Consider the following 24,692-nt stretch of genomic DNA (forward strand, 5'->3'; position numbering starts at 1 on the left):
AAAGATGCAGAGGTAGATGAAGAGAAAGAGAAAGGCAGAGAAAGAGCGCAAGAAAGATAGACATAGATCTAAAGAGAGGGAGAGAGAAAACAGGTAGAGATTATGACAGAGATATGAAAAGAGAAAATACTGAGAGACATACAGATATATAATGAGAAAGCTATACAGAGAGAAAACAGCGGGGGGCCTGCGTGTGTTTGTGTGTGTGATTATTAGTGTGTGTATGTGTGTGTGTGAGAGAGAGGTGTCAGTGTTCTGATGTATTATCATTTTTCTACCAGGCTGTGTTACTGTAATCTCTCAGAGAAAAGCTGTGGAGCTCTGTCCTCAGCTCTCAGCTCAAACTCCTCAAGTCTGAGAGAACTAAACCTTGGTAACAATGACCTGCAGGATTCAGGAGTGGAGCTGCTCTGTGCTGGACTGAAGAATCCACACTGTAAACTGGAGATACTGTAGTAAGATTGCCACTTTATTATTGTGTGTATGTGTAGATTACTCTTTCAGACACGCACACACACACACACACACACACACACACTTTTCCATAGCTCTGCATATTTTTTACAGCTTAGTAAGTATAGTTTTTTCACACAGATAAATGTGTACACAATAACAATCAGCAGAAAATTTCTATACACAGTGCTGTCATTGCTGTCTAGTAAAGCAACTGTGAGGAATCCTGTTTGGGGGGAAATGTCACTTTGTTCTTTCTCTAAACATTCTAATTGCTTTTACTTACTTTTCACATATTTTTCAATGTAGTTAACTTAGATTTCACAGAAAAAAAAAGACACAACTGGAAAACATTTGGAAAGAGCTGAAGAAAATTCTGAGTATTATAATCACGTTATTAAAGACAGCTTGTATTGCACATGTCTCTTTACTCAACAGAGAGAGTTCACCTGAGACATTCAGAAACATGTATTTCTGTTTTGCCGTTTTCCACACTTATAAAAAAGTTGAGAATAATGGAAAGCATTAGAGCATTAGTATTAAAAATGACTCCTTTGCTCCTTTTTTAAAGACTGAAGTAGTCATTTTTAATCATCAGTCTTAGTCAGCTCTTGACTTCTACTCAGTGCAATTATGAAGCTGAATAATTAAAACTGATGAAGCCAGATAACTGTTGTGATCAGGGCCAGCAGCTTCTCAGGAGGCAAAAAGCACATTTCTCTGATCTTCACCATCAACTAGTGTCAATTGTGTGGCAAATGATCTCACTGCTAGTGACAAAACCTGTTTATCCAATTACTGTAGAATTAAATGAGCACAAATGTTTCTTTAATGCCACAAACCAGCACAGACACAGCACAAACGAATAAAACCATTTTGGCCTGAGTGACAACTGTTGTGGTGAGATGGAGAGCCTGAGTGACAACACTGATCAAAACATTATTGCTTCATAACTTACAAACTTTGGCACATTTGGACATTGATGGGGTGGAGTAATGTCACTTATTTAACAATATTTTTGAACATATAACTTGATAAATACAACAGCACAAACATTTCTTTTAATGGAACAAACACAGCTCAAAACAGTGAGAACATTTTGGTGTGATTTAGCTGCTTATGGCAGGGTGAGTGACGTCATGCATCAAATCTTATTGCTTAATATCTTGAAAATTAAAATAACATAAACATTTATTTTAGCAGCACAAACCAGCACAAACATGAAAGAAGGATTTGGATGTTGATGGGGGGCTGAGTGATGTCACTTACTAAAAAATATTTTTAGTCTATATCTTCATAATTAAAAGAGCACAAATATTTATTTTATGGCACAAACCAGCACAACATAGCACAGACATAGCACAAACAAATGAGACCCTTTTGGTGTGATTTGGACATTGATTCCATTTCTGACCACATGGATGGCCAGCTTCACAGAGGTCAGCCCAGACATACAGCACTTATAAAGCCACAATAAACTTATACTGAACCCTGTTTTTTGTATTTTTGTTGTTTAGTGAGTGATTAAGCAAATTTTCTGATGTGATAGTAAGTTTCAGTGTCTGATAGAAAAGTTTGCTTTTGTAGTGTGTTTAGTGTTTTGTGAGAATTTGACAGTTTTGCAAAACATGCATTTTTTTGGTTAGTTAGCCCTTGTTTAGTGTCATGTGTTAGTTGTTTTAAAAACTCTGATTTCAGAATGAACATAAAAATTCTAGAAGGAAAAGCTGTAACTTCAAGTTTGTTCCTTCTACATAGATATGTTATATTTTTTGTATTGGTCAGGAACTGTAGATGTATGTCTTTAACAGATTAACAGACTATGACCATGAAAAAAGAAAGAGAATCACCATGAAACAGCAAGAGAATTGTTGTGTATATGTTTCTGATTATGTCTGTGTGTATGAGGCTGATGTATCATTATTTATCTCCCAGGCTGTATAACTGTAATCTCACAGAGAGAAGCTGTGAAGCTCTCTCCTCAGCTCTCAGCTCAAACTCCTCAAATCTGAGAGAACTGAACTGCTGTTACAATGAACTGCTGCGGGATTCAGGAGTGGAGCTGCTCTCTGCTGGACTGGAGAATCTACACTGTAAACTGGAGAAACTGGAGTAAAATAATTACTTCATCACTGTGTGTGTGTGTGTGTGTGTGTGTGTGTGTGTGTGTGTGTGATGTCAGTGTTCTGATGTATCACCATTTGTCTCCCAGGCTGCATGGTTGTAATCTCACAGAGAAAAGCTGTGCAGCTCTGTCCTCAGCTCTCAGCTCAAACTCCTCAAGTTTAAGAGAACTGAACCTCAATCACAATGATCTGCTGGATTCAGGAGTGGAGCTGCTCTCTGCTGGACTGAAGAATCTACACTGTAAACTCAAGAAACTAGGGTGAGATAATCACATACACACAAATACACATACCTTCATATCTTTGCATGGCTTAATCATTAAGGAACATCTTTAAACATAGGGAGAGACAGATGGAGAGAGACAATAAGAAAGACAGGGAGAGAAAGAAGAGAGTAAGCCAGAAAGATATATATAGAGAGAAATGAGAATGAAACATAAATATAGAACATAAATACGGTGAGATAGAGATGTGGATAGGGACTGTTGGGCTGTGTGTAATGTCAGTGTTCTGATGTATTGTCATTTTTCTCCCAGGCTGTGTGAGTGTAATATCACAGAGAAAAGCTGTGCAGCTCTGTCCTCAGCTCTCAGCTCAAACTCCTCAAGTCTGAGAGAACTACACTTGAGTGGCAATAAACTGCAGGATTCAGGAGTGGAGCAGCTCTCTGCTGGACTGAAGAATCCACAATGTAAACTGGAGACACTGAGGTGAGATTATCACTTTATCACTGTGTAAGTAATGTCGGGACTAAGTGTGATTCCTGCTCGCTCAGAGCCCCAACATATGGATAATTAAACACTAATCTGTTCTATAACTATGTTTCAGTTTTTTAATAAATCTGATTGCTTGTTCTCATCATAACCGCAAAATAAAATAGAGTTCAGTCAAAAATAAAAGAAAGTTGAATAAAGGACTTCAGCCGTTGAGTTCTTTTGGAAGGAAGGAAAAGGCCATCTTCTTTATTTAGCTTCAGGTGACAAGATGGCTCCCGGGCAACCAAATGCAAAGCACATTACAGAAACATCATTTTTTATAACCTGTTTGGGGGTGATGAATTGCCCCCTCCATTTCACCTTTTCTCATATCATTTTGATTCCCATTATTTCCTGATTCTACACTTCAGTTGTTAACCTTTATTTCCAATCGCACCTGACCTTGACTTTTTTTAAAACTTTCCATGCTTGGCTCTACCAAGCTGCCCCCATCCTTTCAAGGCTACTAATTAGCTCTTGCCTTATTAAACTGGTTCCAAAACTGATTGTGGCTGGTTCCTTACCAGCTTATCTCACTCTTTGGGGGTAAGCTTGCCCTTACAACAAAGTACACTGGCTTCTAGATGCTTCTGAACTTCAGGGACTCTCCCATGCAAAATCCCCTTACACATAACCAGGCCTATCCTTAGTGAGAGGATTAATACACTTTTGCTCATCAACTTTTTAGCATATGGTTATGGATTTCTTATTGATTGTAATAGTAATATAAATATAAATAAATTAATATATATATATATATATATATATAAATAATATAAATAAAGATTTGAGAAAATGGAAAGCAACTGATAGATAAACTGAAATAACACAGGATGCCTACAATGATTTCAGTAGAGAGATGTGTAATATATGACTGTTATTGTGTAAAAATAATTCATACAGTGGCCATCTTACCTATTGAGGTTTGAAAAAATGTTTACAATAAATGCTACAATGTGCTGACATGTATTTGTGTTGTAGCTTCTGTCATGCACAGGACATAATTAATCATGCTGTTTATACTTGTTGCCCAGATTTTACTCAAAATATCAGGCCTTTAGTTTGGCTTTAACCACTTCTTCCTCTCTCACCTTTGTTTCAAGAATAAACAGACATAAGGAGGAAAAATGTTTATTTCTGAATATTTTGAGTGAGCTGAATGTTTTTGGGTGGGGTTGTATGGAGCAAAGTGCACTGAAATGTTTCTACCTAGGAGACAATAATAGATTCGATGCTGCGATAATGAAGAAGGTTCAGAAGTAATAGGTTTAAAGTGAAACCTGTATTTTTCTTTAGTGAGTGATTAAAGGAATGCACTCAACTGATTGTGAAGCATGTGCTCCCCTGATTTTTATTCACTTATAAGTCTACATGGGAACAATTATTTAGTCCTGCAGCTGCAAACGAAGCACAATTTCCCCCACTTCCACCCGCAACCTAAACATTTTTTTTCCATTCCCCTACTCAGAGTGGTGTAACTGTTTTCCATCAGCATTAATCACAATCTTAGAACAAGTTTCTAACATTTTGATTATTAAAATAAAGGCTTTTCTTGAGATTGATGACTCATTATATTAAAATATTAACTTATGTTCTTGAGATTTTAAATATGTTGAAATAATGGCTTACTGTCTCAGACTTTTGACTAATTATATTAAAATATTGACTTATTTTTCTAGATTATGACGATGGTGAGATCCCTTATTTGGTTGAGATTTTGAACAATCATGTTGAAATAATGGCTTATTTTCTCAAGGTTATGACTGATTATGTCAAAACAATGATATGTTTGCAAAAGCCAAAAGCACACTTGCACAATGTTAAAAACAATACATGTAGCACTTGTCTTCAGCATTAGATCCCTATATGATTAAACACGTGTAGGAATGATTTTAGCTGGCTAATGCTTGATCATCACATTTTGGCATCAGATAACATAAAATGCTCTTCTACTTTCACTATAAATTAAGTGCTAATAGTGGTGTTTGTGGTTTGTGTTTAGTGTTTGGTAAGAGTTTGATAGTTTAAGTAGCAAGACTTAGAGTTGTTAACAACTTTTAAAATGTGACATCCATATGAACAAAATTGTTCAACATATCAGGAATTTTTTTTCTGCATAAATATAACATGTTTTTTGTTTTGGTCTGGAACTGTATTTGTTTGTCTGTAACAGTTTAGCATTCTTTTTAGATGACCACGACCATGACAAATAAAGAAAGAATGTGTTTGTGTGTGTGTGTGTTGATCTCTAAATGTGAGTTTTTCTGCTTCTCTCTGTAGGCTGGAACGCTGCAGTATTTCAGGTGAAGGCTGTTTGGCTCTGGCTTCAGCTCTAAAATCAAACCCCTTCTCTAGCCTGAGAGAGCTGCAGCTGAACTACAATAAACCAGGAGAGTCAGGAGTGAAGCTGCTATCTGATCTTCTAAAGGATCCACACTGTAAAATGGAAAAAAAAAACAGAGTGAGTTACTGACATACAGTGTCTACCTGTTTGCAGGTGAGGCAATAGTTAAGATCTTTAATAACGATGGGATGATCCAAAATTACAATCGAAAAGCCAGAGCATAAAGTCAAAAGCCAGAGAGCCACAACAAGACAAATGGGCAAGGCAAAAAATCAAGGTCAGGACAGAAAAACAGGTCATACATGGAAGCCGATAAATAGGCAAGGAAAGAATGCTCAGTATGCTCATGCTGAGATGATACTTCACAAAACTAAACTAAAGCCCGGTCTATATACTAAACTAACACAGTCAGGTAATGATGAACAGGTATGTGTGATTAGACATCTGGTGAGGATGAGTGCTGATAAGTGAGGAAGCAAGGGGTTCTGGGAATTGTAGTCAGAGGCAGCAGTGACACTACACACACTACATAAATGTATTTAATAAGGATAGTATGAAGTTTGGGGTGTTCAGTAAAAAAAAGTGAAAAAAGATTTCATTTCAAAGATGACATAAAACATGCTCCAGTTAAATAACCTGTTACTTTAAAGTGAAATATTATTTTTAATGTTGACTTTATATCCAGTCTTTCAGCTTCAGTCTTTCAGCTCAGTTCAGTCAGTCTGTAAGAAAACTGTCATTGAAAGCAGATGAAACAGATGCTCACAGAAGGAAAACAATAAGTGGGTTTTATTTACAAAGCAGTAAGCCAAAGGAGTAGTCAATAAACCAGGCCAGGTCAGAATCGTTTTGGGTTGATATTGTTCATGAAGTTTATGATAGGACCAGACAGGTCCTAGATGTGCTGATGCTGAATGACCCATAAGTGTGAGTCCATGTCTGATGATTCTCTCCTCTTCTCTGTCTTACAGCATCAGAACACCATCCAGCTGATCTGCTCTCACATAGAGGGTTATGAGGAGAGAATGAAGTCTTAGTACAACACACACTCAGTATGTGGTTCTAAATGGTACCATGTGTATGTTTGTGTAAAGTGCATCAAACGTACAATGTAAAGAAAATAAAAAAGCCTTTTTTTAACAGCAACATCATTGAATTTCCTGCAGGTTACTGTAATGTTTATTACCATATAGTTTGTGTTTGACTACATCATCTCCATCAGACACTATTCATTACAGAAAATTTCTTAAGTAAGTCATGGTATTAATTAACAGACTGAGTTACAATTATGCTAATAATTAATGATTGCTTTTATTAATGGTTATTAATATTTGATTCACTTTGTTTTCATGATGTATATATTTCATTGTTTCCCAAACAATTAAATATATACATTTCATTGTTCACCCTAAATTTAGTCAGAGCCTCTTTTCTGTTCATATGGGATCGTGAGCTGCTCACACTGTCTGACATGACAGTAAGATTTGTATCAGAAATGCAGTGCAGTGTGTTAATGGGGGCTGTTTCACCCTCACACTGACACAACACCCCCCATTCACCACCACTTACAGTATATTATTACATTATTTACGCTACCTTTCAGTGTAATGGAAAACTGCACATGCTGTGATGACAGTGCTCTTATAAGTTTACTGCATGTACCATTGTACTACAGGACCATATATATTTCATTATTTCTAAGTATTACTCTATGCATTAATTTACTGTGATGACAGCATTAGTTAAGTATGAAATACATTCATACTTATTGTGGACCAGTGTTGTAAAGTGTTACCAATAAATGTCTATTTATTCCAGACAATAGTTGCTGTGTATAGAGTTGTTATCTATCCCTAAAAATTTAAGCATTATGATTAGATATTCCAGTTTAAGAAGTATGGCACATCAAAAAAAATGGTCCTCTTGCACATCTTGCCCCGCAGTAAATTGAGCATTTGGAGGGGAAGGTTGAGCCTGGTGGGTTGAAAAGTGCCACACTTTAATAACCCACCTATATAAGAAACAAAATACTCCACTGATTCCCCACTATATTTCATATTAATTATTATTAATAACTATTATTTAATAATTATTAATTATTATTCAAGGAAGGATAGTTGTGTTGGTTATGTCATTTATAGGCATGATAAAAAAGTAATGTGTGAACCTGCTTGATCAGCTCTGTTCACATCTCAGGAACAGAAATGACATTTCTCTAAGCCAATCAAAAGCAAGCTCCCCACAAGTCAAGAGCGATAGCCCATGAAACTGGTTAGCAACTCTGCTGAAAAATGACCTTAATGTAATGTGGTGGCTTGCCAGAGGTGGGATTTGAGCTCAGGCTGTCTGGGTGGTGTTTCAGAGGCCAACTGGGTGAGCCACCACAGAGTTTTAGAAGGCAGGACCCAAATGCGGAACCCACACCGCCGCATTGATAAACCGGTGCTCTACCACTGCACTATGGAGGCCGCGTGATGTGGTGCAGGAGGGTTCACTTTAAATGGGAATGCCTGAAAACGGGTAGAAACAAATGGCAGTATGAAAAACCCACCTACTAAGGCTTAGGCAGGAACAGAACAAAGGACATCAGGGGAAAGACTGGCTCTCTCAAACACTGAGGAAAGGCTAACTGAAATAAACTACTTTCCCAACAGAAGAGAATGCCCAAAGGTGAGCAAAGAGGAGAAAGGGACACACCTGTTCCTTCTCTTAATTTATGTTTATTTCTTTCTCTTCCTTTTTTTTTTTCTTTCGAGGACTGCACACACTCTTTGGGAAGTTTACTGGGCTGTTGTGCTCAAAAGAAAGAATATAAAGGTACAGTTTGGCCCCAATTTTAACAGATTTAATAATAACATCTATTAGAGATTTTTAAACAACTATCTGTTTGACATTATTGTTGGTGTGAAATGGCCAAAACTTCTGTTTAGATTTCATGTGTCCTACCATCAGTAAAGCAGCATTAGACAGCCAGTTCCACCTTATGTAGAAGTCCAGTTCAGACCTGTATAGTCATGTTCTCTTTGGAGAACATTTCTAGAATGATCTCTGTATTGATAATGTAACAGTAAAAGGTGCGATCATGACTCCTTGCTGAGTCACTTTCATTTCTGTCAGAACACCTTCAGAAAAATTTAGAACATGTTCTACTACACCTTTCAGTGTGGAGCAGCAAAACCTCAAAACCTCTGCAGTGCTGGAACTGCACTTATTTCACTTTTCATACAGATGCAGATCTGTTTCTGTTTCAGCTCAAACACCACAGTATAAAAGAACAACAAGCAGCATTCACTCTTATTCTGATCTAGGTACATGCAGACTGTTTATTTATTAATGGAAATAATCAATAACAGTATGATAGAAAAAACATGCTTGTATATTTGATGTGATTTAAATTAATATATTCTATAAAGATGTTTTTTATATTTAAGAGTCTCAATGTATTAGGAGTGTTCCCCAAACTATTAGTCTGAACCTGCTCACAGTCAGTCCACCTGCACACCTGAACAGATAACTAATGTACAGATTCTTGTAGTCTAGCAAACAGATTAATTAATAATCATCACTTATCATGTACTTATCTTTATCTGAGTTATTGTTGTGTAATAATCATGTAAAAATGCTGATGTGTAGCTCTGATAAAAGCCTCTTTACCCAAACAGACCCTGCTGGGTCCAGATTCAGATTCAGAACATAGTAACTTCTATTTAAATTAGTGTGTAATTTAGTGTAAATTCTATTTACACTAAATTACACAGTAACACTGGAGGGCAGTTTTCATTTTAACACTATTGTACAGTATATATGTTAGCGACTGGAGTGCAATATTTATGTTAGCCACAGGAGTGCAGTTTTGAATTTACCCACTAGAGTGTGGTATTTATTTTAGTATCTAAAATATACGTATGTAGAAAATAAAAATAATATTATTCTAATAATTAACAAATGTGTTAAGTGTTTCATATCAGAAGCAGAGTACAGATCAAAAGCAGTAATAATCTTTGAATCTGCGCTAACTCGCCATCTTCTCTCCTCTGCTTTATATTACTGGTTGTTTTTACAGAGTTGATGGGATTCATCCCAATAGGCTGGGTTCACAGATATTGGGCCACAATATATTTTATTCTATTCTATTTTATCATATGTTTTTAACTCCAGATGACTATTACATACTTCAAACTCATACTCAAGTATTTCTGCAGTTTTGGGTAGAAGACCCAGCTCTTCATCAAAAAGAAATAACAAAAGAAAATAATAATAATGGTTTTATTAATCCAGACAATCTGATTTTTATTGATCCAACTCCAAGTACTTTAGACTCACAAGAAAACCCTGCAGTAAATATTATAACAGATCTTGCACAATCTGATCCAGATATTTTAATGCTAACAGAGACCTGGTTTAGACAATCTGTAAGTGATGAAGACATGGCCTTAAATGATTTTAACCTTTATAGAATAGACAGAGAATCAAGAGGAGGCAGAGTTGCTATTTATATAAGAGCAACTATACCAGCCACCTTATTAACTGCAGCCTCCAAAGAAAAATACTCAGAGTTCATTGATGAAATAGCCAATCACAATATACCACTTCTGAAATGCTGCTCCTCTGGGATTTTAATCTTAACTGGCTTTCTAATGCATCCGATTACTTAAAGGAAATATGTGAAAATCTTACCCTCACACAATTAGTCATGGAATCAACATGCCCAAATCTGAAGGATCCCACCAAATCTACCCTGCTAGACTTAATTCTGTCCAACAAAATGGACAGAATTACTGCCTCAGCAGTCTTTGACCTTGGCATTAGTGACCACTGCCCTGTTGGATGCGTTAGAAACAGGCTCTTCTCAGGCTGAAGAACAAAACAGGCTCTTGGATGGTGGTTAGAAGCTATTTTAAACATTTTAATGAACAAGCTTTTTTATCTGGCTTAGCAATGAGTGAAATCCACCTAACACTAGAAATTCCAGATGTTGACTTTGCACTAAACCACTTTAGCAAATCATTTCTAATGGTGGTAAACAAACATGCCCCCCACAAAAATCAAAGAATGAGAGACAGATCAAGTCCCTGGTTCACTAATGAACTTTCCTCATTGTTTAAAGGTGGAAATAAAGCTTGGTCCACTGCCAGACGCACCGGAGAGAGAGAGAGAGACCATTGGCTCATGTTCAGACAACTGAGAAACAGATGTACCTCTGCAGTTAGAAAAGCCAAATCAGATTATTATTTTGGCCTGATTATCAGCTCTACAAACACTCAGAACTTTTGGAAAACTGTAAAATCCCTTAAAAACAAATCCTCTACTCTTCCTTTTAACACACATTTTGCTGCAGCTGGGCACGTTACACAGTACTGCTATACAGAGCCATGGTCTCTTCACACTCCAGCCCTTCTCTCCAATCATGGTAGCTAAATCTTTTACTACTATTAATCCACGAAAAACTACTGGTGAAGATCTAGTCAATAACACCCAAAAGGGCCTGTTTCAAATGGACAGATTGCCTTTTGGGGTAGCAAGCTTACCAGCAATTTTTTAAAGAATTATGGATCAAGTTTCGCAGTGCCTCTCAGGAGTAGTATGTTACCTAGATGACATACTAATTACCAGTCCAACTGAAACTGAGAATTGTAAAAATGTCAAGAAGGTGTTAGAAGGCTTACAGGAGCACTGTATCAGGGTTAATCGAGAATAGTGTGCCTTCTGCCAGCCAAGTGTTACCTACCTCGAGCATCAAATTGATAGTGAAGGTGTACATACCGTACAAGAAAAGGCGGAGGCCAAAGGATGGGCTCCCATTCCAAAGAATGTTGCAGAACTCAGGGCGTTCTTAGTCTTACTGGTCTTTTATGGAAAGTTCATACAGAACTTGTCTACTAGGGTAAAACCTTTAACCGCGCTCCTGAAAAAGGACCAACCATGGCAGTGGTCCAATAGCTGCCAAGCAGCTTTTGAGAGAGCCTAATCAACCTTGTCCTCCGATGCAGTGTTAACTCATTTTGATCCACAGCTGCCACTGGTGTTAGCCTGCGATGCTTCTACATAAGGGGTACGAGCCCACAAGATGCCAGATGGGTCAGAAAAACCCACTGTATATGCTTCCTGTTCCTTAAACAAGACAGAGTTAAACTTCTCATAAATAGAAAAAAGAAGCTCTGGGAATTATCTTTGGGGTGCAAAAGTTCAGAGAGTACCTGTTTGGCAGAAAAGTTCAGTTAGTCACAGACCACAAGCCTCTGATAAAAATCTTGGGCCCTAAAACAGGTATACCAGCATTAGCAGCTGCCAGATTGCAAATATGGGCTTTATTGCTTTTGGCTTATAAACACAACATTTGAGTATAAGTCATCTGAAAAACATGCATATTAAGACTTCATTTATCAAAGGAAGGGGCATCTAGCAATCCTGAGTGGAGAGTTTCATGGGTAGATGCACTTCCAGTCTCGGCAAGTGACATTAGAAAGGAGACCCGACAAAGATGATGTGCTTACAAAAGTAAAATATTTTACCTTGACAGGTTGGCCAAAGTATGTGGTAGATGAACGTCTTAAACCTTGTTGGCTAAGACGTAAGGACTCACAGTTAAAGGAACTACATGAACAGCATGTAAAGATGGTGAAGAGTAAAGCACTTGCGAGAATCCATTTTTGGTGGCTAAATCTTGATCAGGATATAAAGGAAATGGTCAGCAGTTGTACAGCGTGCCAGATGAACAGACCCCTACCAAGCTCCGTACCAGTGCACCATTGGAGCGAAACACAAGATCTGCTCCATACCATCCAGCTTCAAATGGCTTAGTACAGGGAGATTCACACGAAAGAGGCCTCGAATATTCTATAATAACTCTCGCTAGGACAAAGCAATCTGAACAAAACAACATGCAATGAGCTCCTCAGTATATGGAGCTTCGAACAAGCTGGGATGCCCCTGCGTCGGTGCGATGAGGTAGGCGCCGGACAGCCATTGTGACGTTTAACCTCTGTTTGCAACTTCCGGGTGCATACCCCCGTACCCCTTCATGTGTCTGGCAGAAAATGGAGATCACCTCCAGCATTGCATGTAATGCAATTGATTACACAAACATCAAGGTATGTGGCTGGTTCAGATTGCTTCATCGTACTGGGAGTAACAACAGAATATTCAGGGCCTCTTTTGAGTGAATCTCCCTGCAGAAAGGCTGGTCCAGGCATTCATATTGTCCTTGGAAAAACAGAAAGAGCTAGATAAAAAAGGGCATCAAAAAGAAGTGACACTGTAGTCTTTCAAACCAGATCAACTGGTCCTGGTTTGAGATTTCCAGGGAGGGGAAGGAAAGACCTGGAAAAATTGAGTAATTGAAAGAGTGCTAGGTCCTGTGACTTATCTTGTAAATGTAGAGGGAAAACTGTGTGAGAAACATGTGGATCAGATTATAGCGAGCAAGTGAGTGACAGACACTAATGAGGAAGACACGGGTTATTGGGAGATTTTATAAAGACAGGCTGTGATTTCCAGATTCAGGAATCAGAAAACAAAGATGAATTGGAGAGTGATAGAGAGAGAAATAAATCTTCATCTGAATTTTTAGGCCGACCTGTATGAATTCGAAGGGCACCCCAGCATCTTGACTTGTAACAAAAGAGAAAAAAAAAATGTTGTGACTGCTGTTAATCAGTACAGGTGTTGTTGGGTTTGTTTGTTTTGTGTTGTTTAAGCTGATTGTAAAACTGAAAAAAGGCATAAAAAAATGTTATGTACTGCTCCTCCCCTTAAATCAATATAGTGATCAGAACAAATCGATTTTTTTGTTTTTCTGGGTTGGAGTGTGGTGTAGTATAGTTAAAGAAAAAGGAAGAAGAAGAGTTAAGAAAATCCACAAGGTGGTGCTATAGTGCCATTATGGCTATTATGTCTTGCTCTAAGGAAAAAGAGCTAGAAAACTAAATGGCTGAGAGAAAAGAGAGAAAGTTCTGAGCTTAAAATAAAGCGGTATATTTTATTCTTCACAAACCTTTTTTTTTTCTTTGGCGTGGGTATTAGTACACAGCTCTTAGCATTGAGTAGCTTCCACTGGTTAACAGGAAGTAGCATTATGCTAGCAGTGGAAATCTACTAAAACATTTCTGCATGGTAGTAAATTAATCTGTCCATAATATGTGATCTGATATGTGGTCAGAAGTTTCTGACAACAACAAACATGGTGACGGTGGACGAGGTCATAATAATGTACCGACTACGAGATAGAGGAAAGAGGCAGCGCTGTAGACGGTGGTGTCTGTGAGGTCATTAAACACTCTGTGATGAGTGGACAGAGAATTCTTTACACATATTACCAACGAGAGAAACTGACATCATGTCTCATGTAAACTACACCCCCCAGCGGCTTGCGGTGGTACTGCTCCGATTCGTCTGTATCCGTAAGCTTTCAGAGAACGTTCACAAATATGGACGAAATGAACGCAGAGTACAGACAGACGACACCATCTGTATCTGTATTTAAGGTTGAGCATGAATGAGCCATTACAGTCACTATATGGCAGAATAACATCTGTAAACATTATACAAATTATGTATGAATGTTGATTTGCATGTCACTTTACTGTATGGAGAGTAAATACATTATGATCGTTTGTCTTTAATGAAGATGTTTGCAGATGTTTGGTTACTATCTGTATCGACTTAAAACAGAATGTTTACAGTACATAGATAGAAGTAAGATTACACTGCATTCAATTACAGAGATACAAATAACATGAATTTCAGTCAGATGACTTAGTTTTTATCACTCACACTGTTGAGGCACACACCAGACTGCTCTAATATGGAGACTTTTATTGGAAATAATACATTATATAAAGAAAAAAATATACTATAATCATACTCTGAATAATATTCCATTGTAATTCATATTAATGCAATGCAAAATATGAATACTTCATGAATGATGATTGGAACACTTATGAAAGTTATGAAGTGTTTATGTAAGATGTTATGAATGTGCAGAAAGTCTTTATGTAAAGTGTTACATGTACATAATTATATATGATCTTTTTAAAACACTCAGTAACAGACTGAAGGGACTGTATGAGAAATGGACGACGCTGAGAGAAAAGACAAAGGAAGAGATCGGACAGATGATTGTTTTGGAGCAGTACCTGAAAATGTTGAACTCAGAGCCAAGAAGCTGGATTATCGAGCGCAGGCATTTAATGGAATAAATCTAAACTTCTTCCTACCTGAGGTCCAGGGGGATCCAGGTGAGGTGGGATCCAGGTTGCAGGTACCTGTAAAAGAGAAAACACAATGTTGTATGTAGGTAATATATGTGTATGTATATATGTGTATTGTTTTCTTGTCACCACTAGATCTGAACAGTGTAATAACCCAGATCCAATGTGGGAGGGGCTACAGATCCAATGTGGGAGGGGCTTTCAGTTTAAGAGGGAAGGAGGCAGTGGAGGAGTTAGCTCCTTTGTGATTTGGAAGAGTCTGTGTAGCTTCGCAGCCTCAGATCTCTCAGAGCAGAACTGCACTAGTTCTGTTTGGAGAAATGACTGCTGGACGCTGACTGAGGGGTCAGTGGAGTCGTTTATATACAGATTTGGTTTTTAAACTTTTCCTCATGAGTGTAAATATTCTTGTGTGTATAGTTACAGTAAACTTCAGAGCTCTGTGAAATGGAGACTTGATGTTCAAGTGTGATGGATTGGGAGCCTCCAGACCACTTACTCACCACAACACCATCAAAAGTGGTGACCACACACCACAAAAACACGCTCAGTAACACCTAATTATATGTTCAGGAATAAATTAAATATATTTCAGGAAATAAACAGTCTATGATATTAAGCACACAGTAATCCGACTGAAGAGATTTCTAAATTACATTCTTGTCGTTCAAAGATTTGGTAAGTCTGATCATAAACCATTCATAAAATATGTACAGATGACAATACACAGTTGTATATGAAGGATTGGCCTCGTAGTAATTAACTGTACAGTAACATTACTGTAAAATTATTACTGCTCTGGTTCTGTGCTGTTGAAACACTGTGTTTTACTGAAGGCTCAGTGAAAAGGAGTGAAATTAATTGTTAAAAAATGCACCTATAAATGTCTATAAATTTATAAATTTATTGTATCAGAATAGCTTCATGATAATTTAAAGCACATTTATTAAATTATTCAAATAAAAGAAATCATGTTTGAATGAGTGCTGTATGAAAATCATACCTCCAATCCCTTATAAAGCATATGGGTATATACTGTATGTGACTGTGTAAAGGTTGGTGGTTCTAGCTCAAAAACTGTGGGTGAGAAATGTAACAATTTTTTGAGCATAGAAAAATAATAATGAGAAGAAGAATATGAAGAACAATCAGTTAGCTTTGTCAGGCAAACTTAATCAAATAACTGTTGTTACTGAGGTTTAACTCAACTGATTCATGAAAATGTCACAAATCCTTCATGTACATGTAGCTGCATGTACTGAAAATGCTTTTTTGATATTTCATACCTTTCTGAGCAGTGCATTCATTTTCGATATAGCTATTGAGCTCTGAGTAAAACCATCTTCTGTGAAATCTGCCTGTCTCAGCTGACAAAACGCAGCAAAATTAGCAGAAGTCTATTGATAACAAATGGAGTAGATAACGTCTGTCCATGTTTAACATGGGGTTAAACAAATCAATATTTATTTTTATGTTTAGTGAATGTTAAATGTGCTCCATTCACTTGCACGAAGGTATCCTGGATTTACTGAACAGAGATCAGTGATGAATTGACAGCGAACGCTTGCTCTGGTTTTTCCTTTGACACACCTGTAAAAGCAGACAGACTGTTTCGAGTCACAATTACAAACATGATAACTTTACAGCTCCAGACTAGTTATATTTTTCACATAGGGCTAAATTGTCTTACCATATGAGCCCATCTGACCCACTGTGTATCTTCCTCTCCCAGTGGTGACAGGATGTTCACTGCAGAGTTGTCCGTTCTTCCACAGCCGTGTAATTAGTGTTTTGCTCCCTTTCTCTTTATTATAAAGGCAAATTAAAATAAGTAATTCCTTAGTTAATTTAGCCGCTCTGGGCATTATCAGCAAGGTTCATTTATCGTGGATGACCAGTTCCATTGGTGTTTGATTTAGATTTTTGTAGTAATTTTTTAACTTCATCGGTTTCATCTGGAAGCAATGGTTATTTTAACTGGCTGCAAACAAAATGCGATATGTCAGCTCTCAGGCTTAAAGAGAGAGAGCAGCGTAGATGTGGATGCAGCATGAGAACAGCTGTGGAGGTGTTTTGAGTGTGAATGATACATGTTTTAAGCATTTTAATGCCATTAGGACTACCATTACATTTAATAGCACCATACATCCTCAAGTAAATGTGTTATGCACAGTTATTTGTCTTTAATAATATTTTATTTCTGCATGTGTGGCACGACCTCCTGAGGATGTTCATAAGTGATACAAAATGACTCTTAAAACCATGAAGAAGCAAATGAGTATGAGTAGGAACATCAACAAAATTGTTTGTCGACAGAAACAGTCTGTGTATGTACATAAAATAAAAAGGCACTGACTGTGCAGTAATACAGTAATATAATAACACAGTCTGTGCATTAATACAGTAATATAATAACATAGTGAGTCTGTGCAGTTGTACAGTAATAAAATAACACAGTGACTCTGTTCAGTGATTCAGTTATCGAATAACAGTGACTCTGTGCAGTGATACAGTAATATAATAACACAGTGACTGTGCAGTTATACAGTAAAATAATAACAGTGACTCTGTTCAGTTATACAGTAAAATAATAACAGTGACTCTGTGCAGTGATACAGTAATATAATAACACAGTGACTCTGTGCAGTTATACAGTAAAATAATAACAGTGACTCTGTGCAGTGATACAGTAATATAATAACACAGTGACTGTGCAGTAATACAGTAAAATAATAACACAGTGACTCTGTGCAGTTATACAGTAAATAATAACAGTGACTCTGTGCAGTTATACAGTAATATAATAACACAGTGACTCCGTGCAGTTATACAGTAATATAATAACTCAGTGACTCCGTGCAGTTATACAGTAATATAATAACACAGTGAGTCTGTGCAGTTATACAGTAATATAATAACACAGTGACTCCGTGCAGTTATACAGTAATATAATAACTCAGTGACTCCGTGCAGTTATACAGTAATATAATAACACAGTGAGTCTGTGCAGTTATACAGTAATATAATAACACAGTGACTCCGTGCAGTTATACAGTAATATAATAACTCAGTGACTCTGTGCAGTTATACAGTAATATAATAACTCAGTGAGTCTGTGCAGTTATACAGTAATATAATAACACAGTGACTCCGTGCAGTTATACAGTAATATAATAACACAGTGACTCCGTGCAGTTATACAGTAATATAATAACACAGTGACTCTGTGCAGTTATACAGTAATATAATAACACAGTGAGTCTGTGCAGTTATACAGTAAAATAATAACTCAGTGAGTCTGTGCAGTTATACAGTAATATAATAACACAGTGACTCCGTGCAGTTATACAGTAATATAATAACTCAGTGACTCTGTGCAGTTATACAGTAATATAATAACACAGTGACTCCGTGCAGTTATACAGTAATATAATAACTCAGTGAGTCTGTGCAGTTATACAGTAATATAATAACACAGTGACTCCGTGCAGTTATACAGTAATATAATAACACAGTGAGTCTGTGCAGTTATACAGTAATATAATAACTCAGTGAGTCTGTGCAGTTATACAGTAATATAATAACACAGTGACTCTGTGCAGTTATACAGTAAAATAATAACAGTGACTCTGTGCAGTGATACAGTAATATAATAACACAGTGACTGTGCAGTAATACAGTAAAATAATAACACAGTGACTCTGTGCAGTTATACAGTAAAATAATAACAGTGACTCTGTGCAGTTATACAGTAATATAATAACACAGTGACTCCGTGCAGTTATACAGTAATATAATAACTCAGTGACTCCGTGCAGTTATACAGTAATATAATAACACAGTGAGTCTGTGCAGTTATACAGTAATATAATAACACAGTGACTCCGTGCAGTTATACAGTAATATAATAACTCAGTGACTCCGTGCAGTTATACAGTAATATAATAACACAGTGAGTCTGTGCAGTTATACAGTATATAATAACACAGTGACTCTGTGCAGTTATACAGTAATATAATAACTCAGTGACTCTGTGCAGTTATACAGTAATATAATAACTCAGTGAGTCTGTGCAGTTATACAGTAATATAATAACACAGTGACTCCGTGCAGTTATACAGTAATATAATAACACAGTGACTCCGTGCAGTTATACAGTAATATAATAACACAGTGACTCTGTGCAGTTATACAGTAATATAATAACACAGTGAGTCTGTGCAGTTATACAGTAAAATAATAACTCAGTGAGTCTGTGCAGTTATACAGTAATATAATAACACAGTGACTCCGTGCAGTTATACAGTAATATAATAACTCAGTGACTCTGTGCAGTTATACAGTAATATAATAACACAGTGACTCCGTGCAGTTATACAGTAATATAATAACTCAGTGAGTCTGTGCAGTTATACAGTAATATAATAACACAGTGACTCCGTGCAGTTATACAGTAATATAATAACACAGTGAGTCTGTGCAGTTATACAGTAATATAATAACTCAGTGAGTCTGTGCAGTTATACAGTAATATAATAACACAGTGACTCTGTGCAGTTATACAGTAATATAATAACTCAGTGACTCCGTACAGTTATACAGTAATATAATAACACAGTGACTCTGTGCAGTTATACAGTAATATAATAACTCAGTGACTCCGTACAGTTATACAGTAATATAATAACACAGTGAGTCTGTGCAGTTATACAGTAATATAATAACTCAGTGACTCTGTGCAGTTATACAGTAATATAATAACTCAGTGACTCCGTACAGTTATACAGTAATATAATAACACAGTGAGTCTGTGCAGTTATACAGTAATATAATAACACAGTGACTCTGTGCAGTTATACAGTAATATAATAACTCAGTGACTCCGTGCAGTTATACAGTAATATAATAACACAGTGACTCTGTGCAGTTATACAGTAAAATAATAACACAGTGAGTCTGTGCAGTTGTGTATTAACACAGTGAGTCTGTGTAGCTGCTGAAACGTGGCACAGACGCTTTCCGGAACTTTCTTCAGCCTTGAGGACGGGGCTTTAGAGGAAAGAGTACATTCCCATTTGTCCAGCTCTGATTGGTGGGGAAGTTTCCCTTGGCCTTCTCTGATTGGCCACTCTTCGCTTAGCCACGTTTCGCGTCCTGGGACTGGCTGAGGGAGCCGGAAGTGGGGTGTTTTCCAGGCTGCATTCTTCTCGCGCAGATATTTGCAGAGTTTTATGCTGGAGTAGCGGAAGCCTTAGCGCGTGCCTTCTCTCTCTGTCCCGGTTCGGTTCTGTAGCGGTGTCTCTCTGCCGCTCTCTCTCTCTCTCCCGGGTGTGTTAGAGTGTGTTACTGTGGTTCGGAGAGGTTGGAGGTCAGTATGTGGCTCGTGCCTCTGTGGCTGTCCGCCGTGCTCGCGCTGCTGCCCGGGGTCTCGGGGAAAACAGGTAAACACGACTAACACAAACTACAGTGATACTTTGTTTCATACACAAAGCCTCTTTCTGCAACTCTCCGAACGCAGAGTTGCAAAAAGAGGCAGGCGGATAAGAAAACAAACGCAGCTTCTGCTTTTATACAGATATAAACTGACTTATGCTGAGTTTATAACAGTGTTTATAACAGTCTGGTCGCCCTTAAATCCTGTTTATATAACTGCGCGCGGGCCTAAGTTTAAACTGTACGTGTTTTAGTGCAGGTGAGGTGTATACGAGCAGACTCTGATCCGGAGGATCTAACGGTTCTGTATCTGTACAGTTGTCTTCTATATCGCCGCTGATATTAATATTAATATTACATTATTACAGTATTAAACAGTGTAGAGAGAGTTAAAGCAGCGCTGCTCACTCAGAAATAACTCAACACAGAGTCTCACTCGGTTACTGTTGCACAGCATCAGAGTTATGTTCTGTTATGTCTCTCATATCTGATCATATTGATTTAGATCTGATAATCTACAGATCAGATCTTTAAAGGGCCCATATCCTACATTTTAGCCTAGCATTAAACAGGCTGTGTCTTAAGACTGATTTATTCAAATGAGCTCTGTTTTGATTGTTTGGCTTGTGTTCAAAAGGTGGGGCTAAACTGCTGTAGGCTGAATGGGCGGGGCTAAACTGCTGTAACTGAATGGTGAAGCTAAACTGCTGTAGCTGAATGGGTGGAGCTAAACTGCTGTAGCTGAATGGGTGGAGCTAAACTGCTGTAGGCAGTTTATATGTAATATATAGCAAATATATGTAATGTTGTTTTTTGTGGCTTCACATAAACAGCAATTCAAAACAGGCTGTTTTTGCAGTTTCTCTTCTGTATACATTCAGGCCAGCATTTCACAAAAAGGATTTCTCAGTTAGCTAAAGCTGGGGGACTGTCCAATAGGAATGCCCCTCATCACTTTTCCTCTTGGACAGGTTTGACTTTAGCCTCTTGGAGAGGGAGTGGTCTGTTCATACATGACATGATAGCCGTTTTAAAAAAGTGTAGAAAATGATCCATGAAATGGGCTCTTTAGCTCTGACTGTGGGCTGGATTCTGTCCAGAAGTCGACACCACGCCTCACTGCTCATATATAAATATCTGAGTTGAACTGCTATTTATACACTGTAGTCTAAGTACAGTACAGCGAAATGTGTGCATGAGGTGATCAGGAGGGATTTCAGAGCAGAGAACAGAGAACTGGAGTCTGATTCAGCTGCTCAAACTCAGCTGTGTTTATCTTTCCCTTTAACACTTCTGTTCCCCCTCCTCCCTCTAACCTCTCTCTCTCCATCTCCCTCTCTCTGTCTCTGTCTCTCTATCTCTCTCTCTCTCCATCTCTCTCCATCTCTCTCCATCTCTATCTCTCTCTCTCTCTCTCTCTTTGTTTCTCTCTCTCTCTCTCTCTCTCTCTCTCTCTCTCTCTCTCCATCTCTCTCCATCTCTGTCTCTCTCTCTCTGTCTCTCTCTCCCCATCTCTCACTCTCTCTCTCCATCTCTCTCTGTCCATCTCTCACTCTCTCTCTCTCCATCCTTCTCTCTCTCTCTCTCTCTCTCTCTCTATCTATCTGTATCTCTCTCTCTCTACATCTCTCTCTCTCTGTAGATGACCTGTTGGTGATAACTGCTGCTACAGAAGAGACTGACGGCTTTAACAGGTTTATGCGAACGGCCCGAGAATTCAACTACACTGTGAAGGTTCACCATTCATTCATTATCAGTTTACTTTAATCAGCCCTTCGGTTTACATCAGTTAACACTCATATAACTCAATAATAACTCAGTCAGTTCTAGAGTTTAATAACTCAGTCAGTTCTATAGTTTAATAACTCAGTCAGTTCTAGAGTTTAATAACTCGGTCAGTCCTATAGTTTAATAACTCAGTCAGTTCTATAGTTTAATAACTCAGTCAGTTCTAGAGTTTAATAACTCAGTCAGTTCTATAGTTTAATAACTCAGTCAGTTCTGTAGTTTAATAACTCAGTCAGTTCTGTAGTTTAATAACTCGGTCAGTCCTAGAGTTTAATAACTCAGTCAGTTCTATAGTTTAATAACTCAGTCAGTTCTATAGTTTAATAACTCAGTCAGTTCTAGAGTTTAATAACTCAGTCAGTTCTATAGTTTAATAACTCAGTCAGTTCTGTAGTTTAATAACTCGGTCAGTCCTAGAGTTTAATAACTCGGTCAGTCCTAGAGTTTAATAACTCAGTCAGTTCTATAGTTTAATAACTCGGTCAGTTCTGTAGTTTAATAACTCAGTCAGTTCTAGAGTTTAATAACTCAGTCAGTTCTAGAGTTTAATAACTCAGTCAGTTCTGTAGTTTAATAACTCAGTCAGTTCTAGAGTTTAATAACTCGGTCAGTCCTAGAGTTTAATAACTCGGTCAGTCCTAGAGTTTAATAACTCGGTCAGTTCTATAGTTTAATAACTCGGTCAGTTCTATAGTTTAATAACTCGGTCAGTTCTAGAGTTTAATAACTCGGTCAGTCCTAGAATTTAATAACTCGGTCAGTTCTATAGTTTAATAACTCAGTCAGTTCTAGAGTTTAATAACTCAGTCAGTTCTGTAGTTTAATAACTCGGTCAGTTCTAGAGTTTAATAACTCAGTCAGTTCTATAGTTCAATAACTCAGTCAGTTCTATAGTTTAATAACTCAGTCAGTTCTAGAGTTTAATAACTCAGTCAGTTCTGTAGTTTAATAACTCAGTCAGTTCTAGAGTTTAATAACTCAGTCAGTTCTAGAGTTTAATAACTCAGTCAGTTCTGTAGTTTAATAACTCAGTCAGTTCTAGAGTTTAATAACTCAGTCAGTCCTAGAGTTTAATAACTCGGTCAGTTTTAGAGTTTAATAACTCAGTCAGTCCTAGAGTTTAATAACTCAGTCAGTCCTAGAGTTTAATAACTCAGTCAGTTCTGTAGTTTAATAATATCTCATTCACTATTATAGTTGAAGGAAGAAGAGTGGAGTGGAGGTGATGTTTAATGTTTCATGTTTCATGTATATATTTATAGGTTTTAGGTTTAGGTGAAGAGTGGAGAGGACGTGATGTTTAATGTATATATTTATAGGTTTTAGGTTTAGGTGAAGAGTGGAGAGGACGTGATGTTTAATGTATATATTTATAGGTTTTAGGTTTAGGTGAAGAGTGGAGAGGACGTGATGTTTAATGTATATATTTATAGGTTTTAGGTTTAGGTGAAGAGTGGAGAGGAGGTGATGTTTAATGTATATATTTATAGGTTTTAGGTTTAGGTGTAGAGTGGAGTGGAGGTGATGTTTAATGTTTCATGTTTCATGTATATATTTATAGGTTTTAGGTTTAGGTGAAGAGTGGAGAGGAGGTGATGTTTAATGTATATATTTATAGGTTTTAGGTTTAGGTGAAGAGTGGAGAGGAGGTGATGTTTAATGTATATATTTATAGGTTTTAGGTTTAGGTGTAGAGTGGAGTGGAGGTGATGTTTAATGTTTCATGTTTCATGTATATATTTATAGGTTTTAGGTTTAGGTGAAGAGTGGAGAGGAGGTGATGTTTAATGTATATATTTATAGGTTTTAGGTTTAGGTGAAGAGTGGAGAGGAGGTGATGTTTAATGTATATATTTATAGGTTTTAGGTTTAGGTGTAGAGTGGAGAGGAGGTGATGTTTAATGTTTAATGTATATATTTATAGGTTTTATGTTTGGGCGAAGAGTGGAGAGGAGGTGATGTTTAATGTATATATCTATAGGTTTTAGGTTTAGGTGAAGAGTGGAGAGGAGGTGATGTTGCTAAAACAGTCGGTGGAGGTCAGAAGGTTCGGTGGTTGAAGAAAGAGATGCAGAAACACAAGGATAAAGAAAACACCGTCGTCCTCTTCGTAGACAGGTGAGTAGATTAGATACTGTGTTTGTTCTCCAGGAGGAAATTCTTTTCCTCGATAGGTTCACACGCAACATAGAAAATACAAAATACATAACATGATTGCACAACAAACAACAGAGTAAACAGACACATAAACAGAATTACAGGGGAGTTTCAACAGAAACAGAAGACAAAGACTTGGATTTACACTCAGTGCATTTTAATTTATGGGAGTGTTACATATTTGAAGCCTGAAAGGCTGCAGGGACGAGATCAGTGATGAGCTGACACTGTCAGATGGTTGGGGGATGGCAATGCCACTGATTTCACTCGCCAGATTAATTACGTTTATGAATTTATTCTTCCTTAATCATATTGACTGAATAACTGTAAACATACCCCTGCACCCCTGTGGCGCTCTGGTATTGAAAATGATGGTGGATGACAGTAAATTGCCACCCTTCACTGTCTGTGGTCTGTTGGAGAT

The 24,692-nt window shown here is 37.4% G+C and overlaps 2 protein-coding genes across 6 annotated transcripts in view; one reads left to right on the top strand and one right to left on the bottom strand.

Moving 5' to 3' along the window:
* The window catches only part of fbln2 (fibulin 2), a 390,205-nt gene that overhangs the window by 237,117 nt on the left and 128,396 nt on the right, over window positions 1–24,692 (bottom strand). The window lies entirely within an intron of this gene.
* The window catches only part of plod3 (procollagen-lysine, 2-oxoglutarate 5-dioxygenase 3), a 26,521-nt gene continuing 21,897 nt past the window's right edge, over window positions 20,069–24,692 (top strand). Inside the window, exons 1-3 of the mRNA XM_036559126.1 lie at window positions 20,069–20,331; window positions 21,966–22,057; window positions 24,093–24,229. Coding sequence (XP_036415019.1) covers window positions 20,265–20,331; window positions 21,966–22,057; window positions 24,093–24,229 — 296 coding nt within the window. The 5' untranslated portion in view covers window positions 20,069–20,264. The remainder of the gene's footprint in view (window positions 20,332–21,965; window positions 22,058–24,092; window positions 24,230–24,692) is intronic.

The sequence above is a fragment of the Colossoma macropomum genome, unplaced genomic scaffold, assembly GCF_904425465.1.
Source record: "Colossoma macropomum unplaced genomic scaffold, Colossoma_macropomum, whole genome shotgun sequence".
In the NCBI taxonomy this organism is placed as follows: Eukaryota; Metazoa; Chordata; class Actinopteri; order Characiformes; family Serrasalmidae; genus Colossoma; species Colossoma macropomum.